Source organism: Diachasmimorpha longicaudata, chromosome 18, assembly GCF_034640455.1.
Source record: "Diachasmimorpha longicaudata isolate KC_UGA_2023 chromosome 18, iyDiaLong2, whole genome shotgun sequence".
In the NCBI taxonomy this organism is placed as follows: Eukaryota; Metazoa; Arthropoda; class Insecta; order Hymenoptera; family Braconidae; genus Diachasmimorpha; species Diachasmimorpha longicaudata.
Window position 1 is genome coordinate 2,824,100 of NC_087242.1, and position 14,746 is coordinate 2,838,845.

General features: G+C 45.8%; 1 protein-coding gene across 1 annotated transcript; it reads right to left on the reverse strand.

Annotated features, from left to right (window-relative positions):
* Window positions 1–8,456: 8,456 nt before the first annotated feature.
* LOC135170840 (E3 ubiquitin-protein ligase RBBP6-like) lies at window positions 8,457–14,275 on the reverse strand. Its single transcript, XM_064136914.1, has 2 exons — window positions 14,008–14,275; window positions 8,457–13,439 (listed from the first exon to the last, which is right to left on the reverse strand). The coding sequence occupies exons 1-2, from the start codon at window positions 14,116–14,118 to the stop codon at window positions 10,584–10,586; spliced, it is 2,967 nt and encodes a 988-aa protein (XP_063992984.1). The 5' UTR covers window positions 14,119–14,275; the 3' UTR covers window positions 8,457–10,583.
* Window positions 14,276–14,746: the final 471 nt, after the last annotated feature.

A 14,746-nucleotide genomic window follows, 5' to 3' on the forward strand; every position in this document is an offset into this window, starting at 1 on the left:
AATTCTCTGGTTTTGTGAAAAGTACTAACTGTCAAGTATTATATAATTTATTATTTAGGAAATTTTAATTAAATATTAATTCCATGATTAACTATTTTCATTGTTTATATTTTTTTTATTTTAATTTATTTCTATTTTCTTTCATTTAGGTATTTCGATTTTTTGTTGTTTATAAATATCAAATATCACGATATTTACCATTTAAAATCATATTTAAATAAAATTAGTATATATTATAATGTTAACACGTGGGAAAAGGGCTCCAAGAAAAAGTATGATATTTTATAGTTTTTAAAAATATCTATTTTTAATTATTCTTACCCTAATATCATACAATTTTTAAATCAATTGATAGTATAAAATACAATATTACATAATTGTTATCACATATCAAACCTTTTTCAACAAAAGTCAGTCATATATCTTAAATTACCCTTAACCTACTATCATACAATTTTTTAATCAATTGACAGTCCAAGAAAATTACATAATTTTTATCACATATCAAATCCAAAGGAAACTATGCAAACTGTACAAAAAATCTTTATTTCAATATCAACAACTCATCGGCTCAACTCTTCTGGAGACGATAAGTGAGTTGTTGACTCCCAACTCCAGCAGCAGTTCCTTGCACTGCAGGAGGAGCCCAGTCCACCTCGGTGGCATTTTCTCATTATACTTGTCCTCATAAAGTCCCTCTAATTGATCCCGTAAGACCCCATGTTGATACCGGCCGACGATGTCCACGATCCTCGCCATCACGATCTCCGCATTCCACGTGATCTTGACCTCTTCAGGAGCATCATAAGCTTGCCGAAGCCCCATCAAGGCATAGGCAGCTGCCAGTTGGTGGGCATGTTCCTCGGTGGTGGCGACAAGAGGATACTTCTTCAACGTCTGATTCCCCACCTCCACTTTGCTGAAGATCGTCTCCGTTGGCCCATGTCCCACACGAACAGTTGAGTACTGGGGCGCTGAGTGGAGCAGCTTCTCCGCAAGAGCCTTCAAGTTCACCATCGAGTCCTCCTCGTCACTTGGGGTCCGAGGATCAGTGTTGTTTACAGTTGGAAGACGTCTCTTCAGTGTCTCCCTCAATAACGAGCGAGGTCTCAGAGAGGCCCTACGGTACGTATTCACAGGACCACGAGGAGACACCGTACCCTCAGACATGACACCACCATCTTGATGACTCCTGGCTGGTGTTTTATTCCCTCTGACCCCTCCAGACATCCTGGACGCTGCTAAGGTCACGAAAAAATGTTTGGGGGCTGGGGGTTCTCCAAATCTCGCAGGCTCCCCACCTCCTGATTGTAGTCCTGGGTGACTGCCCTCCATCCGCAAGCACCTCATGACCTCACTGATGACAGCAGGTGGATACACAATTTTCTCATCTGGAATAAAATCTGGATTAATTCAGACCTTTCGTATGGGAAGATCCTGGGATTCTCCGCGGGGAACTCCAGCTTTTTCAAGGGTATGATCTTACCTTTGACGGACTTAACATCCGACTCCAGGTTGTTTGCCGCTACACTACGTCGAGTTGAGATGAGGCGGCCTCCCAATATCTTCCTCCCGTACTGGCGATTTTGACGGTTGTTCATTTTAAAAAAAATATATTTGGCAGGTACCAAATGATTTTTTTACAGGTACTGGCAGGTAGCAGTGACTGAGTTGACGGTCCAAAAAAGACTGATGCTGTCAGTTGAGCGCGCGAAGTTCTTATAGGGGTGGGTTTGGGGTAAATCGTGGAGCGGGGGGTGGTACGAGTGGGGAGGCCCTCACCGATTGGTCGAGTACAGGGGCATTTGGGGGTTGTGGGGACGCCTAGCGATTTATTTATTGTATTTATTGTATTTATTTTGTTTATTTAATTTATTTAATTTATTTAATTTATTTTATTTATTTTATTTCCTTTATCTCAGCCCCGGACCTCTCTATAAACGAGACGAAGGGGAGGGTTTGAGTCACCTACTGAGCGCGTCTCCAGGTGGCGGATAGGAGGGGGCCGGAGTATGAGTGGCACCTTGGGACCGGAGACAGGAGGCTGGAAAGAGCACCTGAATCTGGATTTCCGGGGTACACTTCGGATACCGGTCTGCGATGACTATAACGTCGACCTACGGAAGTAAAAACCCGTTAGGAAGACCCAAAGCATCGCCGCGGACCAGACTTCCCAAGCTAAGGTGGAAGTTATCGTGCCGAGGGCTGAATGACACTGGGGAACAGTGTCTCAAACGATACCCTTGGGGAACCAGGCAGCACCCCATTGTATGCATGCCTTACCTCCGCATCCAGGCTCTGCGGGGGTGGACCTTCTTTTCCTGGTTACTCGTGGGATTAACATGGACCCATTAAATAATAATAAAAATCTTAACGCCGATGACGGTGCCCTCTCTGAGGGAACGGCAGAGGCTTACAGGTCGGAGGAGAGTACGATCTGCGCTAGGGCTCCGGAAGGGGAACAAGCGCAGATACAAATGGAAGTGGAAGGGGAGCCAGCCTCAGAGGGGCCTACCAGTGGTGGGCCCGCTGTCGCTGACCCTACCCTGGCGAAGAGGAGGAAGGGTAGGACGGGCGCGGAGAAGCGCCGGGCCCGCCAGGCTAGGCTGAAAGCCGAGGCCTCGCGGGATCAGCAATCTCCGCAGAAAGGGACCGCGACGGAGGAGAAGGAGGAACAGGGGACAGGGCCCAAGAGGCCCAGGTCCTCAGGATCCACTCCCCCCGAAGTGGCCATGCCCAAGAAGAAGGCACGGGCAATGGAAGGGCTGGGGGCAACCTCTTTCAGAGAGGCGGCGAAGGGTGGAGGCAGGGTGGCCGTAGTGCCAACTGGCCATCCGGAGCTGTCCCTGACAAGGGAACAGGCCAACCTAGTCCAGGAGGCGCTAGTGGCGGCGTTGTTCGGGACTGACCAAGATGGTCAGCTCCCGAGCTTCGATGGCCACTGGTATGACGATGGCGTGCTGTGGGTGGCATGCGCGGACAGTCGATCAAGAGAGTGGTTGACTACCGTGGTGCCCACCCTGGCACCCTGGGAAGGGGCCTCCCTTATCCTGGTGGATAAGGAAGCGCTCCAGAAGCTGATCAGGGTTACGGCCTTTCTCCCGGGAAAACCCGTGGGAGCGGCTATGGCTCTTGAGAGGCTGAGGATGCAGAACCGGGCCCTCACCACAGGCAAGTGGAGGGTGTGGGACTGCCGGAGCGGGGAGGAGGGGCTCAACATGGTGTTGGGAGTAGACCCCAAGTCCCTAGAGGCCCTGAAGGGTTTGGGGATGGCCCCATTCTACTGCCTCGGCCGGGCTCGTTTCTACGAGACCCAGCGGAGAGCGGCGGGGGGAAAGGCGCCCCAGACGCAGCCAGGCCCAGGGAAAGTGGTCGCTGACCAAGGGGGGTCAGTGACCGCAGGGGAGGGGAGAGGGCAGGAGGGTGCGCCAAAGGGTCCGGGTGGACAGGAGAGTGCCCCAGTAGCTGCCAGGGAAGGCGCCCGCGAGGGAGGAGGAAAGGAGTGCGAGGAAGGCTCTCTCTTACAGAGGGACCCCCTTGCCCCTGCAAGGCCTCCGCTGAGCGGACGGACCAAGGGCCGAAGAGGTAGGCCGCCTCTGGTGAGAGGGGGCGCGGCGGGAACTGGGAGAGGGTCTCAAGGGACCCTCAACTGGGCCCTGCCGGGCTCATCCCACTCAGGGCAGGTTAGGGCGCCACCAGGCGACCCTGCCTAACGGCCAAACAATGGCCAGGGGGATAAGGGGGGAAGGAGCAGAGGGCAATAGGCAGGGAGACGGCATAGGCTCTCTGCTAGTCCACTGCTCCCAGATTAACTTGCAGCACTGCAAGGCTGCGACTGCCCTGCTGAGTCGCAGCCTAGCAGTAGAGCATACAGACATATGCCTTATACAAGAGCCCTGGCAACACGGAGGCTCGGTAAAAGGCCTATCTGGAGGCGAGGTGGAGCTATTCTATGCTCAGGGCGACCTGGGCCCCAGGGCCTGCATTGCTGTCAAAAGAGCGTGCGGAGCCAGGGGAATGGCCAACTTCTGCCACAGAGACTTGGTGGCGGTTGTCGTGAGACTTCGGGGGGAGGCCGGTGCGGAGGACATAGTTTTCTGCTCGGCTTACTTCCCACATGACTCGCCGACACCACCACCTACCAATGAGCTGCGTGATCTGGTGAATCACTGCAGAGCTAGAAAGTTGCCACTCATCATAGGTTGTGACGCAAACGCGCAGAACGTGGTGTGGGGCAGCGAAAGATGTAATGACAGGGGCACTGCTCTCCTGGAATTTATGGCAGACGTTGACCTAGAGATCCTAAACAGGGGCTCGAGGCCCACGTTCGTCACTTCTCGCTGTCAATGTATCATTGACGTAACCATGTGCACCCGCCGGCTGGCGAGGCGATGCAGGGACTGGAGGGTGGACCGGGAGGACACACTCTCTGACCATCGACGCATCAGATTTAGCATAGAGGGCTGTGCCCAACCGCAGCAGGACCGCCTGCGCAGAAACCCAAGGGCCACCGACTGGGACTCCTTCGAGAGGAACCTGGAGGAAAGGCTCGGGGTTGGACGCGTTAGGCCCTGCAGGGAGGACCGGTTAGAGGACGAGGTGGAGAGAATCCACGTTGCCCTAACTGAGTCTTTTGAGACGGCATGCCCGGCTAGACGTTGCAGGAAGGGTAATAAAGTGCCTTGGTGGAGCCGTGAGTTGGACAGGCTGAGAAGCCAGTCCAGGAGGCTCGGAAACCGAGCGCACAAATCGAAGAGGGCCGAAGACTGGACTCTGTACAGAAATGTGCAGAGAGAGTACAAGAGGCTCATAAAACGATCAAAGGAGCTCACCTGGAGGACATACTGTGAGGAACTGGAGGCGCTTTCAGGCATCTCCAGGCTTCGCAGGGTCTTCTCGGGGGGCCCTTCACAACGGCTGGGTGGAATCACGCTGGAAAGCGGAGAGACCATCACAGAACCGCGAGAGGTCCTTGAGCATCTGGTTCGCGCGCATTTCCCGGACTCTATTATAGAGCTTCCAGGAGAGTGCCTGGAAGTGGACTGGAAGCGAACAGGAAGCGGCGATCCCGACTGGGAGCTAGCCGCACGAATAGTAACGCTGGACAGGCTGCAATGGGCGGTGGACTCCTTCGAAATGTACAAGAGTCCAGGTCCGGATGGGATACATCCGGCCCTCTTGCGAAGAGGGGGGCCATTGCTCCTGCGCAGACTGATACCGGCATTCAGGGCCTGCCTAGCATTGGGCTATGTGCCAGGCAGGTGGCGGGAAGTCAGGGTTGTCTTTATCCCCAAACCGGGTAAATGCAGCTACGACAACGCGAAAGCCTACAGACCGATCAGCCTGAGCTCCTTCTTACTGAAGACGCTGGAAAGGCTGGTCGATAGGCACATTAAGGAGGGGGCACTGAGGATTAATCAGATATGCCCCTCACAACATGCTTACCAAGCTGGCAGATCGACTGAGACTGCGCTACACCACTTGGTAGGCACAATAGAAAATGCGAAGGAAAGGGGGGAGGACACCCTTGGCGTCTTTATCGACATCGAAGGGGCCTTCGACAATACCGCCTTTGATACAATGGAGAAAGCTGCGGCAGCGTTTGGGATCGAGAATTCGATCATCAAATGGATAGCCGCCATGCTCCGAACAAGAGTTGTCCACTCCACCCTTGGGGACAGTGAGGTAAGGGCTGCGGTAGGGAGGGGCTGCCCGCAGGGGGGGGTTATCTCTCCTCTGCTATGGCTCCTCGTAGTTGACGGCCTCCTCACTGGACTCGAGGAACTGGGGGTAAGGACAGTCGCATATGCGGATGATGTGGCACTGCTGGTAACTAGCAGGAACACGAGCATGCTGCACAGCAAGATGCAAAAGGCGCTGGACTATGTTCAGCAGTGGTGCACATCGAAGGGCCTAAGGGTAAACCCAGGCAAAACGGAGATGGTGCACTTCACACGTAGAAGGAGGGGTGCTGTTAAGGCTCCCTCCATTTACAACACAATGCTGAAATTCTCGAGTGAGGTCAAATACTTAGGTATTTGGCTCGACGAGAAGCTCAGCTGGAAAAAGCACATCGCCATGCAGACTAGCAAGGTCACCATGACTTACTGGGCATGTAGGCGAATGTTTGGAAGCACATGGGGTCTAAGGCCGAAGATGGTCAAATGGATCTACACGGCCATTATGACCCCACAGCTAACATACGCAGCCGCAGTGTGGTGGACAGCCTTGAACAAGGCCTGCCACAGGAAAGCGGTGGACAAAATAGGCAGGCTTGCGATGCTGGGCATAACAGGGGCCCTCAGAACGACCCCCAGCTCAGCGTTGGAGGCTCTGCTCTTTATGCAACCTCCACACCTAATTATAAGGGAAGAGGCAACAAGAGCGGCCGCAAGACTGCGGCTACAGGGAACATGGAAGGGAGCTAGGAATGGGCATGCTAGTGTCCTCCGCGCGGACAGAGAGCTGGAAGGGCTACTGTCGCGCGGTGCTGACGCCTGCAGACCCCGATGGCACTTTCGCAGAAAGTTCTCGGTCAATCTTGGATGGGGGGAAACCCCGTCAGGAAAGGATGCGGACTGGGTGCCGCCCCGTGGACTAGTCTGGTATACGGACGGATCACGGGTGAGCGGACGGGCAGGTGCGGGGGTCTGGTCAGAGGGGCCCGCAATAGCGAGGACCATTGGGCTGGACTCACACGCAACCGTGCTCCAGACCGAGCTAGCTGCCCTAAGGGCCTGCGCCAGGATGATCCTGGAGAGGGGGGACAAGGGCAAAAAGATCTTCATCTACTCAGATAGCAAGCGCGCGCTGAGAGCAATACTCAGGTATGAGTGTTGTTCTAAGCTGGTGAGTGAATGCGTCGAGCTGATGGAGGAAATTGCCGTAAATAATCGGCTCGAGGTGGCCTGGATTCCGGGACACGCTGGCATCAAAGGCAACGAAAAAGCCGATGAGCTAGCAAAGAACGGTAGTTGCAGGGGCTTTCAGGGAGAGGTGGAGCACGTAGGCGTGCACACCGATTTTGTGAAGGACCTGGTCAAGGAACGTGCGGATAGGAGGATCGTGGAGAGATGGGACTCGGAGACGGGTGCCAAGCACACGAAATCCCTCCTAGGAGAACCCACTAGGAAGCTGGCAGAGACCCTGTTGGGCCTAAACAGGGTTAAGCTCCGTACTATGGTGGGGCTTATCACTGGACACTGGCCCCTGGCTCTGTACTTATCAAGGATAGGCAAGGGGACTGACCCCCTATGCAAAAGATGCGGGCTGACAGAGGAGGATCCTCTTCACCTATGCACAAGATGCAGCGGACTCGATGAAGCCAGATGGAATGTCTTCGGGTCTACTTGCATAGATATACATGTCGACAGGGACGGGATCAAGGGGCTCTATGAGTTAGCTCGTAGGGCACAAATACTCGATACCAGCGACTAGACGGCTGCCTGAGGGCAGGGTGTAAAATGGCCGAGAGGCTGATTGCACCTCCGGACAGGACCGTCTAAATATGATAAGTGATAAGTGATATTTCCTTTATTTATTTTATTTATTTTATTTATTTTATTTATTTTATTTATTTTATTTATTTTATTTTCTTTATTTATTTTATTTATTTTATTTGTTTTCTCCATATGGATCTAAAAGAATAAAATACTGTATTTTTTATAAACTTTTGTATTCAACATTGTTTGTAATTAAAAATATTAATATGAAGAAATTAATAGTGAAAAGAATTAGTTATTTTTCCAATATTATATTTCTCCAATAAAGTTATTACTATAGGATTGCTGTTTAGGATTCAATTATGTTAATTACATTGTTCTAGAAGCTGGTCATATTAACAATAACTTTGCGTGCAATTATAAACATTAACGAATTGCTCCAAGTTCTTTCCTCCAGAAAATTATAAATTTAGAGGAATGAAACGGCATCAACGGTTTTCATTTAAAATTCATTCAAAATTCTGTGAAATATAGTTATAGAAAAGAGCAATATGATTGCCACCAGTAGAAACTTCTAGACATATTTACATTTGAAGGGATAAGTAAAGCTGGACCAGTCCATGTCAATGGGACTTAGACCCATAAACCAGTACCAACTGGGGGACCTGCTATGAATGGGTAATCCTTACTACTTAATGATGGGAACTGGTCATTAGTCGCAATCGAGCAATTCTCATTAGCCACTGCTGCTAAGAATGGAACCACAATATTCGGGGAATCCCCACAGGTGTCATAAAACGATCTCTTGAACGACAGGTAAAAAATCCCTGTGGAATTTAACTCTGAATATTTCTTAATTATAAAAATAGTGAACTCATTAGTCCAACAAGACTACGTCCATTTTATAAATTGCAAAATGTAAATTTAAAAAATTTAATTTAATGCAATAGTTTTCAATAATTATAAATAATGCAGCATAACTTGTTGTGAATACAAATCAAATTTTAAAAACACTTTGAAGAGTTTAAATTACATTTATTCAGGGATTTATATTCCATATTTTTACATTATTCGTAATTCAATTAATATCTTTATTTCATTCATGTGTAATCTTAAGTCCAATCTATAGTCAAACAACACTCGCTTCTTTCTCTCAAAACTTTGGAAATTCGTGTGGTGAAAAAAAAACAAATTCGTAATATAAAAAGCGTGCAACTATCGAGTAACTCACATACGTCTATCTTCTGTAGAAATTTGTGACATGTTTATAATAATCAATTATTCATTGCCCTCACACATGTAGAAGGTTAAATTAATGAGATTGTCGGCTTCGTGGCCCTAAATGAGGTACGATAAGTCATTTCAACCGAAAGCAATATTTTTTAATCTTCAATTTTGGAGATTAATTTTTGTGGGAGTCGACGTACAACGAAAAAAATTCTAAACAATAAAAATTTCAGTGATTGTTTCAAGTCATTGATAGATTTGAATTGTCGCTAAATGAAGTGTTATTTGTAAGACACAAATATCGCTTCAATGTGAATTTTTTCGAGTGAAAAATTATTACATTTTTTTGTTTTTGTGTTTTTTTAACACAATTAAATTGAATTTTCGTGTTATCGAATATATTTTTTGAGAAATATTGGCGATTTCTCAATATATCAACATCACGATATAAAATATTTTGTTACAAAAATTTGCTCAATTGAATAAAATATTCATTTGGTTTACGAGACTCACAACAGCATTTTTTGCGATTAATTAAATCAATAAACCACTTGGATCAATCGAGTTTTTTTTGTTTAGAATTGTTTTTCCGATGTACTCCCCCCGGTCGAAGGGTTGATCCGACTTTTTGTATAAAATAGGTTTACAATTTAATGTTTCTTCAACTCGAAATGCATTCAAGAAACATAAATGAAGGATTTTGTTGTCGAGTGGATCAATCAAAAAAATTATTCTACGTCAAAATTGGGTATTTTTACATCGTTTGTGCACACAACTTTTCTGTACTTCTTTCGCACTATTTACACTCATTCGAATGCATTTGAACAAAGGAATAATTTGGAAATGAGGTTCATTCGATTTCAATTTTTGTCCTTTGGATTGTTATAAAAATATTGTCTGCGGAACTTCCTCAGGAAGTACATGGAGTTAAGGACATGGTACATAGAGTCTAATTGTTTAGAGAATATTCTTTCAGTAATTTTGAAATTTACTACGAAAGCCTCAGCTCGGGTGTCCCCACCGATTTGTGAAAACAAAGAAAATTAAAATTGTCATTTGTACAAATATTTAGGAGATACTTATCAACGAGGAATGACGAGGATTAACAATCGTCTAAGAATCTCAATACGCGATTGATCGTCTTGTGGATGTTCCCTAAATACATGACTTCAAATTCATTAGTCATGGCCCTACGGTTCATGCGTTATTAATCAAAATATCTATCAAAATTATGTTTTTTGCGAGTTATACAGTGAACGGTTGAACAAAAAAAAGAGGTTTAAGTTAACATTAGTTAATCCCCACTCCCCTGATTTTCCTTAATAATAATTTACCTGTGAATCGATTATTAACTCTATTTGTTTCAGCCAAAGACTTTCCAAAAATGACGTATTTTTTATTCTACAATTAAATATTTTTAATTTTTCTCGGCAGAATGAAATACAAAATTCGAAAAAAAATACAAATTCTTCCCTATCCCCCCCCCCCAATTAATGTAACGCCCCCTTGTTAATTTTTGCAATAGAAAGATCCCCAAAGATCCCAATGAAACAGGTAGAAATTTCCGGCCTCGAACTAATATTGACTAATTATCCCCTAATTGTTGAGGACACCAAACAATGTGACTTCCACTCGACAAATAACTCCTCACCATTCACAACTAATTTTTCTAAACTTCATCCAATAATCTCCCACTCCAAAATTTACGCAATCCAACCCCAAAAATTACCAATTCCTTCAGAATTAATTTTTTAACTAAAAATTAATTCCCTGGTGCATACAAAACAAATGAAATCATCCAACAATTCATCGACAAGTCTCATTTTTTTTTCTCCACAAACATCCACGTAAAAAAGGTATTGTGCATCATGTTTTGTCCACAGTATAGCACGACATATCAATTGTAATACGAAATTATGACACTTTCTGTTCCTCTGGAGGAGCTCCATTAGTTCCCCCCGTCACATCTTTTCCAACGATACTCTCCATTTGCCTTTCAATCGCATCCATACTGGCCTCATCAGCATCAACATCAACATCAACCAATTGTTTATTCCCAATTTCCGCGAAAGGCTCCGCATCACCAGCATCTCCAGGATAATCTCCTGCCTCTTCAACCCTTTCCCCATCAGGAGTGCACGTCACCTCGTTAACATTCTCTTTTTCCTTATTATTATCATCACTATCCACCCCATCAGTGCTGGCTATTTCTCCCCCTTTCGATTTACTATCTTCTGTCGTCGCATCATTCTCCTCCTCCCCATTGACGACATCCTCTTGACCTGGAGGACTCGTCGCCCTTTCCTCCTCCCTCTCGTCCTCATCATTTTTTTCTACAACTCCAACCTTCTGAGGTTGCTCCATGCTTTCTCCTGCTGCCTCTTCATCATCAATTTTCTCCTCATCTCCACCTTCACTGGGATCTTTACTCTTTGCATTCTCATCAACTGGTGACTCGTCACTCTGGGACACCTTCTCCATTGTCTTTTCCTCACCTTCATGATCACCCTCAGCTGGTGGATCTTCATTCTTTCCATTCGTCAAAGGAAGCACGTCCTCCCTCTGAGGATCTTCATTTGTCTCCTCAGAGGCCACCACAGACTGAACCTCTGCCTCTCCCTCCTGATCTCCATTCTCGATCTTTTGCAATTCACTTTCCCCGGTTTTATCCTCGGAAACAACTTCTTTTTCAATCACCAGAGATTCTTCATCTGCATTCTCCTTCTCGCCTTCACCTGCATCATCAACGTCAGCTTTTCCATCATCCCCAGAATCATTTTTCGTCTCCTCGACTTCAGGTCTTGATGCTCCATCACTTCCATTGGATTCATCAACTCCAGGTAATTTATCAGACTCAGTCTCGCCTCCTTCAGAATTCTTACCCTCTGCACTTTCTCCATCACCTTCCGGGACCTTTTCTGCTTCCGTTGGCTTTTCACTGTCTCCAGACTCCCCAGGTACCTCAACAATTTCATCCTCCTTCGTCTCTTCATTATTGTCATGCGATTTATCGTCTTTTTGAGATGTGCCAGCATCTTCAGTCACCTCTGACACCTCAACAGCTTCCAATGAATCTTCCCCAGTTTTCCTCTCCTCAACTTCAGCTGAAATGCTCTCCTCATTATCCACCTCTTTATTTCCATCATCAACAGCCCCAGACACCACCACCTTCTCCAATACAACTCCAAGTTTCTTCGAGTGATTCAACTCGTGTGTCATACCTTCGATTTTATTCTCAAATTCACAACAGCAAATTGTGCAAGTGTACGACTGATTCTCCCCATCACCGATGATGCTCTTGTCATTCTCTGGAGTTGTCACCTCATCAACAGCCTCAACTTCCTTCTGAGAGTTCTTTGATCTACTCGTGGATCCCTTCACTTTAGAATTCCTCGTCAATGGTTTACCGCTCTCAATGTCCCCTTCAACAGTTTCATTATCCTCTTCAGATACTCCTGGAGACTCAGACGTCTCCGACCAGTGTTTTGGTGACTTCCTGACTCTCGTTGATCTTCTGACCCATTCCTCAGCTTTTGTTATCTCATTTTCCTGAGATGAATTTTTCTCGGGTGTCTTCTTTGATACTTCTTCATTCGATGAGACGCTCTTCGGTGGACTCGGCTTCTTGGATGTCTTGGATGTAGGCGTCACCACTGCCTTCACTTTCGCTGGTGTTTTAGTCGCTTTTTTGTCATCAACCTCTTCCTCCTGTAGGTAACTCGTGAATCTTCGGGGTCGACCTCTCTGTCGTTTAGGCATTGTGTCTGGGACTTCGAAACAGTCTGAATGTCTGCGTTTTGGTAGTGACTTGGAGACGTTTCTTGATGAACTAACAACACTATTCATAACACTCGATGCTCTAGTCTGTCTTTGGGAAATAAATTCATCGCGTTTTGGTTTCTTCGTTGATTGTGTGTCATTCTCACTGCTCGATCTTTTTGGTAATTTTTTAACTGCTCGACCGTCATCAGAATCATCCGAAATAATGTAGACAGCGTTTCTTGTTCTGACTGCCCCAGCCTTCGATGAATTTAGGGAATTTATTTCACTCTGATTTTTTCCCTCCGGTGGATTTGTCAGGACGTCCTTGAGAACAACTGTACAAAGTTTTGTGTTTGATTGCACTGGTGTATTTCGCTGTCGTCCCTTCGATTGTTTAGCTGGATCCATTGATATCCAACAATCTTTGCAGAGTTTTTCACCCGTCGTGTGGAATCTGTACATGTCAATTCCATTGTCAATTTTCACCGCACATTTGTCACATTGTCGTTCCGTTGGGGAGGATGAACGATTGAGTTGAGACGTCCTCCGGGTCGATCGTGTTGGTGAGGTGGAATTTGTGACTATTGGCAGGGGAACGGAAGTTGTTTTTCGTCTGATGACGTTCACACTCACCTTCTGGACACCCGAGAATGTATCGCCACCGGGGGATTTATGCTTAGCGACTTTCTTCAGGTCTGACAGGACATCCAGGTGGTATCGACAGTATAAACACACTAAGAATGATCTGCTCGTCGAGGAGAGATCGCGGCCGAATAAATCCTGAATTTGGATGAAAACATTGTTGAGAGCCTCGTTCTGGAGGTCGTAGATAAATCCCTTCTTTCCTGGCTCCGAGCATAGGTTACAGTGGCCCCTTCGTTGCGGTGATTTCTTATTGCTTTGATTATCATGTACTTGATTAAATTTTCCAATAAATTTATTGCACTCAGTCAACTCGTAGGCGCATTTGTAACATATCCTGCTGGCTGGAGCTTTCCTTTTTTGTACCTAAAGCCAAAGCATGAGACATTATTCAACTTCATCGAGTACAGTATTTTTTTTCATTTTTCTATTGACAGAAATTTACAGAAAAAAAAATTGTTTTTTATTTTATGATCATATTCTTCCCAATTGGTGGTCCATTCTACGTCTCCCAACAGATTTTTTTCCCCTTAAACTTTTGGTATTGTCTTTATGTTTGTTTGATCACAAAATCCAGAAAAATATAAACTAAAAATCACGTTGAAATGAAGTGACTTTCCACCGAAATAAACACAAAATGGCCGATAAACGATAATTGCAATAAAAAAATGTTTTCAAGATATGTAATTATTTTACACTTATGCAACACAAAAAGTAAATTATTTATAATTTCTCTCAATCCCACAGTTTCTTTCGTTGCGTCTCAGGGTGCTCCAAATCAGTGATTTGTTTGTGGCATTTTGGGTGAACATAACCTCAATTCCGAACCGAGTTCCCACACCGTAAATTGTGGTTACAAAACCCGACTACAAATTGGGAACAACAAATCCTTTTGTTCACTTTAAGACATTTTTCCTGATTCATATTTACTCACCTCCAGAGATAAATAATTCTGGATAACATCACGAATATCTTTTCCCTGAGCCAAAACATCCAGGAGTAATCCCTCATCGGTTGCACAAATAAAACACTCTTCCTTCGGCATCGCTGGTTACTTTCTGATATCAACTATTGTATTGTACCATGGATTAATGAATAAACTAATTACCGATGTTGCGAAATACATGGAGAATTGGATGTTGCGTTCGTTTTTTTGTGACGCTACAGCAAAACAAATAGTGCCCTTCGAGGCCACCTCGACTCACAGTAAATTGGCGGCAATAGAGGAGAATATGGGAGAGTTCGATTATTATCGAATGCCCTGTTATCGATACCAAGCATTGGGAGGTACTGGACTGGACGTGGGCTGTTTGTTGAAAGCTTCAGGGCCCCCACTTTCACCAAACATTAAGGGTCGCTGCATAAGCGTCAGCCATTTTCCCTATACTCTGCTTGTGTGTGTGGTGTTCGTGATGGTGGGGATCACACCCCTGAAGTTGACAGAGAGACAAAGAAAATGCCTAAAAATCACGTCCAAATCGTCCAATTTTGTGCTCTGACAAGATATTAAGTCGTGATAGTGGCTAAATCGTGGAAATATGTGTTCAACTCTCGCCTCCCTGACCTTCACAACGAACAAACTCGTCCAGTAAAGGCTCTTCCATTGTTTTTGTCAATTTTGGAACAAGTTCACACCTGAGGGAGTTTGTTGTCATGTGGACATGTGCCTGGAG

What these genes read in the sequence shown, in the direction of transcription:
- LOC135170840 (XM_064136914.1), bottom strand. Translation starts at nt 14,118, where the DNA reads ATGCCGAAGGAAGAGTGTTTTATTTGTGCAACCGATGAGGGATTACTC. An exon ending in AGAATTATTTATCTCTGGAG is followed by an intron (nt 13,440 to 14,007) that starts GTGAGTAAATAT and finishes CTTTGGCTTTAG; the next exon opens with GTACAAAAAAGGAAAGCTCC.